General features: G+C 50.2%; 2 protein-coding genes across 2 annotated transcripts; both read left to right on the top strand.

The window, feature by feature from the left end:
* The first annotated feature begins 7,203 nt into the window (after positions 1 to 7,203).
* LOC100907642 (uncharacterized) lies at positions 7,204 to 9,844 on the top strand. Its single transcript, XM_003738734.2, has 4 exons — positions 7,204 to 7,734; positions 8,563 to 8,772; positions 8,927 to 9,092; positions 9,206 to 9,844. Exons 1-4 carry the CDS (start codon positions 7,411 to 7,413, stop codon positions 9,421 to 9,423), a joined length of 918 nt encoding a protein of 305 aa, XP_003738782.1. The 5' UTR covers positions 7,204 to 7,410; the 3' UTR covers positions 9,424 to 9,844.
* Positions 9,845 to 11,958: 2,114 nt separating this feature from the next.
* LOC100907494 (uncharacterized) lies at positions 11,959 to 12,748 on the top strand. The gene is made up of 3 exons (XM_003738733.2): positions 11,959 to 12,034; positions 12,202 to 12,334; positions 12,458 to 12,748. Exons 1-3 carry the CDS (start codon positions 12,009 to 12,011, stop codon positions 12,680 to 12,682), a joined length of 384 nt encoding a protein of 127 aa, XP_003738781.1. The 5' UTR covers positions 11,959 to 12,008; the 3' UTR covers positions 12,683 to 12,748.
* Positions 12,749 to 13,003: the final 255 nt, after the last annotated feature.

Here is a 13,003-nt window from a genome sequence, read left to right as displayed (position 1 = left end):
TGCTTCCCCTTGATGCGGCGATTTGCAGCCCTAGGGACGGTGTTTGTTGGGATACCCTCTGAGGTTATTGTACTACAGGAATCCTCACGATTATCGGCGATATCCACGGGCGAGGAAGACGGCGAATAACTCATAATCTAGAACTTGGTAGTCGGTCATACGACACCAGCGGAGACCCTCGCCCGAACGGTTCAAAAGCGAGCTTACCCTGTGTCAATCCAGATTGGATCAGAAGACCACGTGATTTATTCCCGGCGAAATAATAAACATCCGTCGAATATGATCGATCTCCCCAACCTCAGGCACTCGGCCCGCCCGCCGATTCGCCTTAAAAGTGATTTATGGTTTCGAGTCTTCTGTGGGAATTCGTTCGGAATCATTCAAAGAAATCGGTGGAGACGATGATAAAACCTTGGCGATAAGGAACACCCTTGCTGGAATTATAACTAGACCTGTCAGCGGAGAACCTTGAATACGGTAAAATGGCCTTGCAGACTTCAATCGGGAACCGCCACCTTCAATTGACAAGAGGGTCGGTCGTTCTTTCAAAAGGAACTTGCGCGGAGGATTTCCGTTCTCGGGGGAATTCCGCTCTCCACCGCCATTCTTAGCTGCTCTTGAACTTGACTCACGAAATTTGTGGCCGCAATGGTTCCGGATTCCGGCAATCTTTTGAGTACAATCGTAATTTTTGCGACGACTCGACTTATCGATCGAAACAAGGCAATTGCGATTTCTTGGCCGCAATCAAATTCCGATGACGAACTGTGCACGAAGTAGAGCAGTGCTTACGTTCAACCAATCGAACATGCCTCGTTGAATCATTGATCGACTCACTCGATCGAACTCTGTTCGAAAAGCGCTGTTCTCTCTGTGCTACCGGCAAAACGATAGCCCGACATGGTGGAGGATTGCGCCTCTTCCTTGAGTTTTCTGTACCCCTCGATCTGGGCTCGACGGACCATCACAACGTGTACGATTGCTTGGAATAGGAGTACTCGGACAATTATTGCGTAGTTGAGAGGCTTCGAGACGCGTTCCGAAAATAGAGCTCTCTCCTTGAACAGGATTCCTACCGCGGTCGCTCATCGATACCGTCTCGCATACATTCACAATCCTCTGAGTGAGAATTGGCCTTATCGCCATCGTCGCTCAGATTGAGACTCCCGAACAGTCTCACGCAGGCAGTCCAAAATCTGAGCCGATTGGGGGCCCTTCGCCGATCACTCGGGGGAACGTTCTCCCGCAAAAGCGTCGGAAATGCGCTATTCATCCCATACTCCGTCGTTTCTGGAGACTCCGTGTAAAATTTAGGGCTCGCCGACTGAAACTGTCATCGACAGCACTGGTTTTGCCGCTGTCGGCAGAAAAACGGTGATTTACTTACGGGAGCTACTCACCCGTCAACGCGACGATATTTGAGTTTACAATAGGGTTAGAGGCCCCTTCCTATCTTATCAGAAAGGTCCTGAGAGCCTCTTTTACTCACGCTCCGCTGTTCTCGCGGACTTGGTGTGCGCCCTCCGCTGTGTCTGAGCGGAACGGTCGAGGTCCCACCACTCGCTTCCACAAACAAACAAATGAACGAACAAACAGAGCCCCCCAATCGAGACTCCCGTGGTGCTTCCAAGGTCCCGGTGTCCGTAATCGCGAGGCCATTCCTCAATCCCGTGGAATCTCCGTCGCGCCGTGTTGTGAATTTTAGGGTTTTGTGGTGCAACGTTCAGAAGAATTGACAATCATTCATTCAGACCATTTTCTATATGAGAGACCGTCGGCTTTACGTCGACAAATACGTTTCGAGGCGTTACCAGACTGAATCGGGGCGGACTCTCCCATTATAATTCGAGCTCGAGGATTTCCGAGAAGATGATGCGTGTTTTGAGGCGAACCTTCTAGAGCTAGAGGCTCACGACCTCAAGATTATTCAAAGCCCTCACTAACGCAGCCAAAGTCGTAAACTGTTCCACGGAAGCTCTGACTGGCCTATGGCTCAGAGTGCTTCCGGTCGTCCCATGGAAAAGCCCATGAATTGAAGACCTGGGCCTCGGTATCGTCGAGTACGAGAGCGCTCATAAGAATTACGATGCCGAATCATGAATGTTTTAAGCTATGATCATGGTCGTTTCTAATTCCTCCATCGGCGGAGCAGGCTTCGCAGTCTCTAGATCGTTGATCTTCAACTAATCCAACCAAATTTCTCCGAGGAATCCCGTGGCACACCGTGAGATAACGAGCATGCGTGTTTGACTTTGCGCTGCAGCCCCCCTCCCCCAGCTGAGTGAGGATTTCCCAGTAAGCGCCCTGTCTGTCGGGTGGTTATTAATACCACCTAATGCGTCCCGTTCATCGACTAGAGCCTGTTGTGACGTCACTGCCATTCGCAGCGGCAGCAGCATTAATAAATACTTTGTTCGCGATCTCCGGGAAACCCTCACCGAACAGGTCCAGCTGAATGACGTATATGTGGGTCACCACGCGGTGCTGCCCGTAAAGGTTTCGAGAAATATGGCTTCATCTAAGCGGGATCGCCATCCTATCGGAAGCACCTTTCTCTGACTTGGCATCGAATCATCGATGCGGAATGCTGGCGAACACCGATGAGACTAGATATTTCTGTTCTCGGAATGGTAAATTCACACATTGTGAGCCTGTGTACATCTCGAATTCGACAGATGAGGTAGCTGTGGTTCCGAATCTCGACTCGTCGGACCTCCCGCTCTAAGGGATATCTTTTACCATCGGGTTATCAGAATAATTATTCTCGCAAGCCGTTCAAAATGATCCCCTGGCTACATTTCGGTAAGAGAGGCCGTCGAACCTCCACAATGCCATCCGAAGTTTCCTCCGTTAATCCTGACAAAGACATCCGGAGATTACGCTTTGCAAAGATAAACGAATGAAGAAGGATTGTCCCTTTCTCCTGCCACTACTGTCATTTACCTAGCGGATAGCGGTTATCTTTTACAAGAATGCGTGGCGTGTTTTTTTCACTGTTCCTCGCTCAGGCGAATTCCTTCCATAGGAGCTGTTTCATTCACCTGTTTTGGCAAGCGGAGATGACTGTGGTTGTGCCGGTGGTATTCGAATTCACCGACTAGACTAAGCCGTCTCGGTACGCTCCCATAAACGACGTAGACATACCACACGTCTTCACTTTGTCCACACGTCTTCCGTTGAATCTCTATCGAAGTCTCACCAACGATCGACTCGAGAAACTTGAACGCAGGCAGACGGTAATGTTCCTCGCGGTAAAGATATATAGACGAGTGGCTATGGACTCGAGAATCGAGCTCCCAGTTACTTCTCCAATCGCGAAAATCTTAAGCCTTTGGAAAAAAAAACAATTAATAAATTCACTTTGCCTCTCGAAAATTCGGAACAGCTGCTATTCGCCAAGGCAGCTTAGTGGGCTCATTGATTATTTTGCCGGAATGGGCATCGATGGGAGATACGACAGTGGCGAATTGGTTGAAATTCGACGTGTTCGCTTTTACAGCTCTGTTTACTTTGGCTTGCGGTCAGTTCCAGCTAAACTCGTCGGTGATGAGGAAGCTACTGGGAATCCCGCCTGGGAAGCAGCCTCAATCAGTATCCATTCAGAAATCACGAGCTGAGATCAAAAATTGCGTCATACAGCGAAACGAGTCCGAGACGAAACACCGAACCTGAAGAATCAGGCCGGGATGACACACCCCGGCGAAAGAAGATCTGGTCCCGCGAGAAGGAAATCTCACGTGATTTTCTGCCACCGAGAATTTCGAAGTGAAAATGGAACGACTGGCCATTGCGAGGGACGACGCTCTGTCTGATATAGTTTATTGTTAGTGGGGATATTCCTCAATTTCCGCCCCCCCCCCCCCAGCTAGTGGGCAATAGCGGGGATGATTATAATGACGCTGTCCTCGTTAGCTTTTACAATCCTGTTGTTGCCCCATGTTGCACCGACAAAGAGTTCCTTCAACGTAGTAACCGTCTCATTGATTTGATCCGTGAATGGGCTTCGTAGGTGAAGGGTCACCCTCGGATCAGGTGACGATTCTCTCCGATGGATGTCGCTTAAGCTCGCTATGGATTAATCTGGTTTTGAGCCGTCGACGATTCATCGAGAATTCTCATTGAGGTTCCCACACAGGAATATCCCATGTTGAGCGTCGTCATCCCTGGTCAGCTGTAGATCAATGATTTCCCCGAGTTCCACTGCCATGTACGGAGCTCAATAATTCAGCGCATCAACGCATGAGGAAGGAGTGATTTCCCGGAGCTCTCCCGTTTCTTGAAAAACGGAGTTTCGTAGGTTTCCCCATACCGTGCAACTGTCGGAAGTCCAGATCGGGGGCCCAGATAAAGCCATTCGGAAGTTGGCCCTAGCCATTTCGACGAATTACATTCCCAAGAGCCAGTTCCATGGACTGTGCCATTTATCGTTGCAGACTCTCCCGCGAGCGTCCAAAGGCCGTTATTGGGCTCGTTGTAAAAACTTATCGCAATGTATCCCAGTTGACGCCTCGAAGTCGAATTGAGGAAGCTTCCTGTTCCAACTGACCATCGACAATCGACAATACTGTAGAATGGCACCGTACGTGAAGTTTGGTGCCTTATACTTCGATTTCAAATCCTTTCTGCGTGCAATGTGAAATCAGTTCAATCGATGGGCATGTATTCGCTTCGATGCCCGATTATCGATTCATAATCGAGAGAAATATCATAGAAAATGATGGTCGAATAAGAGATCTCCAGATGAGATCGGTCGAGGGCTCTGAGCGGAGACGCTGACTGGTCCCTCGTACGCAAGTTCCCGCATGTTTTTCCGTAGGCCAGTAGAGCACTCACTTGAAGATATGCTCGGGGAGAATTCGCAGAGTCGTTCGGCGGTCGCCGGAGAATTCCCCAATATCACTCTCGAGATCTACATCACTGAAATGAGATACGAAATATGTAATCTAACGACTGCCACACGCTCGAACTCGGCGTCGGGTTAGGCCCAGGGATGAGCCATCGGCCCAGCCTTGATTGTGTAACTATTCTCTTGCCGTGAACTTTTTCCCTACGGAAAAGTTTCCTCCCATATGTCCTCGTAGCTTGAGAAATGAACACAAAGCACTGGAGGACCTGACTGCGAATCGGTCGGTTCATACCTTCGGGCTCGTTACTCTCCTCGCCTTTCGCGAAATTTCCATCCAAGAATCAGTCGCGACGGAACTCATCTCCTAGGAAGATGAACTGCGCCCTGGGCAATTACTCGAGAAAAGTAACTTCCGAAATTAGTGAGTTGACGTTCGATTCGAAGTTCTCCTCAACTTGAAGAGATGAGATTAGGGCCTCCTTCAATTCACGCTCTGATTGAAAGAATTTTTGACGAGATCGAGAACGATCGCCGACTATCTCTTTCATTAAGCGATACGCGATGTGAGCGAAAATTTTCCACCGGTCCGTCTCATTTTTCCGCGCACCGTCGACTCTATGAGAACGTCTCGAGGGACATTACACAAGCCGTGTCTGTTGGAGACACAGCTCACGCCGAAGATCTCAGGTTTCTCGAATGGCTCACTTTATTTTAGTTCCTCTCCTTCGAAACGTATTCGATCGTCGATGGGAGAACCGATCGCACCAGCGCTCAAGGTCGTGCCGGTCGACGGAATAGCGAGCTGATGTCCACACTTCGATGAGACCCGGAGTTCCAACCAGAAGCTCCGATGAGCTGATCTCGACAGGAGTCTCACGGGGTCGTCGAGAGCCGAGATTGCACCGATTCAGTTCCGACATGGTGTTTCGGCACTCAGCCGACGAAACTCGGTCAGGCTTCCAATCAAGCTTATTGCTAATGTAGCCAGATGATGATGCCATGGAACGTCATTCGATCGGCACGCAAATGTGGGCAGCGGTCGTTTTCACTCGGTCCTCGGATCGACTAACAGGTCGATAATAACAACAATCGGCGATCGGTCGGTCGCCTACGGCTTGTGTGTTTATTTGCTCGCCATGCTGCCTCGTGGATACACGCTCCGGTTTGGGCGGACGGTCGTACGCGAAAGTCCATGGATATTTTCCACGGTACTCAGATTGCGGTTTTGTTTGCAAGACCGTATGAATGTCCGTCCCTTTCGTAGACGTTGCGAGAGCGTAAGAATTTCCAGAGCCCGAGAGGTCAGCGGCAAGTTTCCATGGACAATCCGAACGGTTCGCTCCTTGGAAAAATCTCCGTCAGGAATTCTCGATATGCCGGAGTCGTGATTGGCATTGATTGCGCGGCGCTCGTGTTGAGAGGTATCGAGAATATCGAGATCGCCGTATTGAGTCCAATCGCTATCGCGATCCGAATATAGCGAATATTATCTACAGTCTGTGCAAGATCCCCATGCTCGGATTTGTTTTCCACCCGAATAGTACGCTCATCCTTCCTAGTCACCAAAAATAGGATTCGTGTGATTCACGAACCGCGGATCGAAGAACTTTGACCTTCGTGCTTTATACGAGCTAACGAGGGAAGTCCGCACAGACATCTTGTGCTCTGATACGGAGAGACAGACTTGGGCACGTACCCAATAGACAGCCCTCGGAGCAAGGTCCGGGCTGCGTTGCATGTGGGCTTGGAGGACTTGGATGTTCTTCGGGCGAGACTGCCTTCGGAAATCAACCGCGAATTCCCTATTCTCGTTCTCGGCTCAGGAACATGGGACCCGGATCTGCTTCCACTGTAGTGAGTTCTCCGGAATGAAGGTGTGTTCGTGGTGATTTCCGTTCGCCACATTCCTCGGAGGAACTTTGGCCGGATCAAGTTGACGATCACTGTCGGCTGAGACAGGCTTCCCTCGAGAGAATTTGAGAACGACGATATGGCCGATAACTGGATGAGTCCAGATGGAATTTGAGCGATCGGACTGATCTCAGTTTTCAAGGAGGGGCCGGTTGGCAAAGGTCCAACTCCACGTGCTTCTCTCTCAACGGACTCTTGTCTTATTCATTCCGCTTCGGAGCTCCTCGCTCCAACAAAACAAATATTGGTGCCTTTGCTCCCGCGCGAGTATCCCATTAAGGTGTCAGTACCGCATAGTCGATAATCTCTTCGACAGAATAGCGGCTGCGGTAGCATTGATTACAGATCCGCGGGCTTCTTCCTATGGTCACCTCCTCTAAAACGAGAGAGGAGGACCTGTCTGGCAAAATATTATTTAAGAGCCAAGCGTGCTCACTCACGACCACACCGCTCAGTGAACGCGCACCGTTGAGATTGAAACCACGTTTCTGAATCGGAAATAAAACACCGTCGAAGCAAAAGAACTGATCTCAGTGTTCGCTACGCCCGAAAAATCTTCGTTGACTTTCGTTTGTTTATCGTGAGAGTCCGCTTGTGACATTCGGCCCCGATTGAAAACAAAACACGACCCGTCGTCGACGTTAACAACGAGCATGTCCACGTTGGAACGAGTTGCCACCGCCAACTTGGGGGTGATGATCGCTCTGAACATGACTAAGCCAGCAACACCGGCCAAGCATTTGTTGCGAGAAGCGAAGAAGGTCTACTCCTGCGCCACGAGCAGATTCGAGCGGTGGCTCGTCGCGATGGACAAGGACTACTTACTCAGGATTGTGATGTGGCATTTCAGCAGAAGCTTCGAAGAGCTCAAGACAGCCATTTTGAACGATTTGGACAATGGCTATGAATCGCTACAGTTCGTCATGCAAATCGCTCCGAAGTTCATGTCGAGCACGCTCAACTCGGCGCTGCAACAGGTGAGCTTGTTTAAGCGTTGGTGCCCCGTTCCTCGAAACCGATGGGAATTGCTTTCTCCGGGTTTTCCTCGATCGGACAAAGTTCCATCCACGAGGAGAGTCCGGAGTGAGTTTTCCTCAGACTCGAACATCCCCTCCGATGGCGACCATTGCTCTCGGGAATGATATGAGAGTTGTTCCTCATGGGAGCCTCTCTTTTCGCTTCCGAAAGCCTTTCCTTGCACTTCCCGTTGTCCGATTTGATAGCTCAGGCAGTCAGCGATTTACGACGATCACATTCTGCGCACCCCGATCTGACGTTAGCTGTCGCCATGTAGCCTTGACTGCGCTCTTCCACACGTCGGGCAGGGTCTGATTAATTGTGATTGACGACAACAGTAATCGAATAATTAGGATCCACTCTGACAGATTCTATCCGGCTTGAGATGCGAATCTCAGCGGACGACCCCACTTGAGCTCTGCGCTAATCAATAGATCATCCTGGCGAGGTATTCGTGTGTTTCGGGGGCAAACCTCGTGAGCGTTGCTCGCCGTCGCCTAGTGCTTGGGCCCAGCTCTTTCACGAGGGACAACGTGAGCCTCCTCAACGGCTATCGAGCCTTAGCTTTGAGTCACGAATCACGAGCGGAGCGCCGGCAGGGTGTCTATGACCGAAGTACTTGACCCCGAGGCCGGGAAGAGCGTTGCGTCATCGGTCTCACCTGCGGAGTGTATTCATAGAGATAGCCAGAGAAAGAGACACGCCAACAGCTGTATCCATTTGCTCGGATTTCTCGTCACTAGCCCCTTCCCCCAATCATGCTTGACGTTCTCTCTCCTGATTCCCAGGTCGCCTGTGATTACCTGTGGTCGAAGACCATTATCGAGAAAATTTTCCGCATCTGGCCCTTGGCAGCGGGTTCCAACAACGATAAGAGACTGTTCCGCGATGTCCTCATCCAGCTATACAGATACATTACGAGATCGCTGATAACCTGGCTCACCCAATATAGCCCCACCATGCCCGACGAATCTCCGTTCCTGCAGGAGCTCAGCAAAGTAAGTTGCGAAAGAGAATTCCGATTCCATCGGGCCACCAATCGATTCCCCCTGAATTTGCCCAGCTCTGTCGCCCATACGCGGCCTTCGGGGTCGACGACGATCATCGCCGGGCGCTGATTTCCTTGACTAAGCGGTCGCTGTCTTCTTCCAGGTGATCGAGCTCTTACTCAAGTCAGTGCAATGCATCGCTCACCACGGGTCGCTCAGCAAGACCAACAAGCGATTATCTTTCCGGGGACTTTTCTCGAATCGTTCCCTAATGCCCGACAGGCCGGAGCTGAGCCCCGGGAGCCTCGAAATCAAGAAAAAATTCTCAGGTACGGAGACCTATCTTCGTCGTCGAATTTTCCTTTCGGGTCTTTAAAGGCCAAGATCGATCCTACACGAGAATTCTCTGAATAACTTGGAGTAATTTCGAAAGTTGTTACAGCCAAAACTCAAAAAAACCTGGAATGTGCCTTCGTCGACCAAATGAAATGCCTCCGCCGCGACATCGGACAACGGAGAAACTCGATAAAATGCGCTCGCTGGTTAACTTTGGCCGTTCCCCGAGAGGTTCAGAACGAGCCGCTGCTTTTACGATCGGATTCCATCGCCTCGATAGCGCCCCTCACGTCGCCCTTCGAGGATAGCATGCGGAGAGCTTGAACATAATTTTAATTAAACCTTTCATCAATGTTCCATGTATATCTATGTAAATAAGCGAGAACATGTGCATTTATGAAACTAACTTAATGATACGATCACCATGACCTCAAACCGTTCCTATTTACGCATCGTTTGATGTTAGAGCGAATGGGAGAACTTGAAACTCGTGTGTTGTGACAGAGTGCTCCCTATGTATTGAGCTTCGATAAGGAAGAATCTCAAGCTCTCCTCCGATTGTTGTGATACATTTATCAGTCTTTTTGAGTAAATCCACGGAGCGACTTAAGTTATTGACGGGCGTCAGATCCGCCTCGTGCTCTGTTCGCAGGAGGTCGCGCTTCAACTCAAGAGATAAATTATTTGCAATTTGTATTCAACGGAACCGATGTTCAGAAATAATAAAACCGCAAGGACGTTTGGAAGATAAGTGCTCGGCTCAATTTTTTCCTCATTCGATGAGCGCTGTAGGCAGTCATGATTCATGATGATGAGGGGATCACCGAAGATCTTCAAGGGAAACGCTCCGGAGAATACCCACTCTCTTGTGAGCCGGATTCTTGAATTTCTCCTCTGTGGGTTCTCTTATGAGAGCTCAGAGGACGCCCGCGCCCGTGAGACCGAGACTGCCCGCTCTCCTCAAGGGCATAATCTATGCGTATCGGCGGAGCTGAGTTGACAACGCTACGTAGATTGCTTGAATTCGCGGCTGTTCCGGGAAAGCTCAGGGATCTCAGCAGAATCGGATGATGGGCTTGACCCCCACATGTCTTCTCGGAGATTCGTCCCATTCTCGATGAGTGAGGAGGAGGCTGCTGGAAAACCGTCAGTCATCCAACCTTTCTTCGAGGTACGTCAGCGGACTTCTCCCGAATCGCGCCATTATTCCGTAAGATTCGCGAGGATACCAAGGTGTGCTCTCTTCGACAAATTACTTCCTTCCGGCTGCCGATCTGACGAGTTCATTTTTAGCGAAGTGGTCGTCTGCGAAGCCATGGCTCTGTCGCACAAGATTGTGAACTTTAATGGAAAGTTAAAGGAGCGGGTGCCAAGCGAAAGTATGGACAGCGTCTCGTCAGTACCGGAAAGATGCAACATCGGTGGTGAAGATCAATCAAGAGCCTTCGATCACTTCTCTCCTCGGTCACGAGACTTCCTTTGTTGTTGCTCAACCTTGCGCAGTGGCTGTTCACCTTGAACACTCGATGGATTCCTGCTCATTTTGAGTTCGGAGAGAATCCACCCTCACGAGTTATAGAACTTGTCGCCCTGATTGTAGTATTCTACGTGGGTCGATACACTCCGGAGCCGCACGGACTTCATCGGATCTGCAGGGCGTTGGCCACTCCGGAATCCCAGATAAAATGCGCGGAGAGGGAATACCCTCTTATACCGCACGGAGCTCGGCCCGAAATGTCGAGATTGTGCTCGGGATTCACGCTATTAGTGCGGTTGCCCAGGAGCCCTTCGAATTCGAGGGAGTGAAAACTCCACTCCGGAGAGATTTGATCCAATTCTCTGCGAGGATTTCTGGCTGATTGGGAGCTAGGGTCCGTCGATGTCGAGCAGTACAATCCTTGACGGTGGTATTCCGTTGCTCCCCGCTGTTTGTACTGCGAAAAAGGATGAAGTTTCCGTCACGCATCGAGAGGGTCAAATTGTTCTTGGCAAGGAAACCTCAACGACCAAGCGGTCTTCTCCCAGCAGATCCGATCGGAGAGTATGTCGTCCACTGTGGAGTTGAGGGAGACGGGCAAATGAATTTTCAGGTAGAGATCAAGAATATCCCGGAAGCCGCGACCGACCGTTCGAGGCTCTTCCCATAGTCGGTTCCACGCAAATTCCTATCGGATGATCGTCACCTACTGCGATCGCATTCTCTGCAATTCCATTCACAGGGATTCGATATTGTAGGCGACTTCAACGACTGCGCGCCTTGAGAAGTCCGGCGGATACAGCATTCAGAGTCAGAGCCGTTCGGGGGGACGAAGCCGAGGCGGAGGTCGTAGATACGGATTACTCGTTACTAATCTCCTCACAGATATAAGCGGGGAAGTTTGAGTCACCAATGTGCTCGGGATTGCCGAGCCCGTTTTATTTTCTGCGGCTCTCCCGGACGTCATTGGGAGTGGCGACTCGAGCTAGCGCTCCGCCAGAGCTTCCAACCAGGCAGTGTTGCCGGTCCTCGATCATTTGCCGTCTTCGTTTTTGACAGATCGGCGATATCCCATTGTGATGGCGACTCACCGGGTGGCTACTATAACTCATGATTACAGCCCTCGTCAGCGTGGAGGTCATAGAGAAAGAATGATGCTGAACGCTGAACCTCTGATTTTTGAAGGCAAATATTGGAGCTATCTGAATCCCGAGAAAATCTGACTTTCTCATTACCGCGATCTGTCAATGCCTTCGAGACACGGATATCATCAAGCCTCCTCACCCAGCTTACTCCTGGAGTTGTTTTAATCCTTGGCAGATTAGGCCAATGTAAGAGTTGACGCCTGCGGAAACGCTCAGAAAGCTGTCTCCCATGGAAACATTGGGAGCTGAACGATTGATAGCTTTTCCCCGTGGAAACATATTGGGAAATGTCGAGTTACACTCCTGTACAAAAGTAGGTGGTCTTTTCCCGGACAGGATTCCAAAGCAGCGGTTATCCGATTCAATGAGAAATCGGAAACGAGTCGGGAATTCTGAGACTAATCGTTTCATTCTCTTTGCGTTGCGGTGCCTCGTTCCCGATGGAAGGCCACGGTGAGGTAAAGATTTCAAACCTTCCAGGTCATTGATAGCTGTAGGAGTTTTCATCGGCTTCATACTTCTCGTCGTGATTCTTCTGAGGATCTTCGGTAGATTTTTCTGCCCGGAGAAAGTGACAGAACGATTACCACGGAGGTTCCAACCTTTCTTCGAGGTACGTCAGCGGACTTCTCCCAAATCGCGCCATTATTCCATCACATTCGCGAGGCTACCAACCTGTGCTCTCTTCGACAAATTACTTCCTTCCGGTCGATCACTGGTTTCTGTATTTTCGCAGATCTACACGAGCAATTCTTACGACTTTAGAGGGAGACTGGCATCTCTCAGCTCCGTCTCGGTAGATAATCCATGTTACGAGCGTTTCGATCAACCAAAGAGGAGAATGACAGAGGAGACCGAGCCATCTATGAGGACTCGTGAGAATTCTTCAGAGCTCATCGTCGACGCCGCGCGCCTTGAGAAAACACGGTCGGTTTTCGAGAAGTTTGTAACTGATAATTGACCCGATCCGGCGATATCGGATATTTCTGTATACTCTGTACAAAATCACGTAACGCCAATAGATTCATCGTCGCAGAAGTCTGTGGGGTACTCCTTCCCCCCCCGAAAATTAGGTTCACAAACCACCCTTCACCCGAATTTTCAAGGTTCACCCAAATTCCAGTGTTTATGATTAGTTCGTGGCTAATAATAGTTTAAGGCGTGCTCGGAGCATGGCTGGAGGGGCTATTCACTGACGTCATTCCAGTCGTTGTGTACCGATGTGTCTGTCATTTGTTCCTCTCGGGTTGATCTCTTCGCGAGGCCCAGCAGCACGCCGACC

This window comes from Galendromus occidentalis, unplaced genomic scaffold, assembly GCF_000255335.2.
Source record: "Galendromus occidentalis unplaced genomic scaffold, Mocc_1.1 scf7180000076319, whole genome shotgun sequence".
In the NCBI taxonomy this organism is placed as follows: domain Eukaryota; kingdom Metazoa; phylum Arthropoda; class Arachnida; order Mesostigmata; family Phytoseiidae; genus Galendromus; species Galendromus occidentalis.
The sequence above is the reverse complement of the archived record's forward strand: the minus strand, read 5'-3'. Positions and strand labels throughout refer to the sequence as shown.

Excerpts from the sequence above, each read along its gene's own strand:
- LOC100907642 (XM_003738734.2), top strand. The coding sequence starts at position 7,411 with ATGTCCACGTTGGAACGAGTTGCCACCGCCAACTTGGGGGTGATGATC. Across the intron at positions 7,735-8,562 it reads TCAACTCGGCGCTGCAACAG|GTCGCCTGTGATTACCTGTG; the intron begins GTGAGCTTGTTT and ends CCTGATTCCCAG. Across the intron at positions 8,773-8,926 it reads TCCTGCAGGAGCTCAGCAAA|GTGATCGAGCTCTTACTCAA; the intron begins GTAAGTTGCGAA and ends GTCTTCTTCCAG.
- LOC100907494 (XM_003738733.2), top strand. The coding sequence starts at position 12,009 with ATGTCGAGTTACACTCCTGTACAAAA. Across the intron at positions 12,035-12,201 it reads AGTTACACTCCTGTACAAAA|GTCATTGATAGCTGTAGGAG; the intron begins GTAGGTGGTCTT and ends CAAACCTTCCAG. Across the intron at positions 12,335-12,457 it reads GGTTCCAACCTTTCTTCGAG|ATCTACACGAGCAATTCTTA; the intron begins GTACGTCAGCGG and ends GTATTTTCGCAG.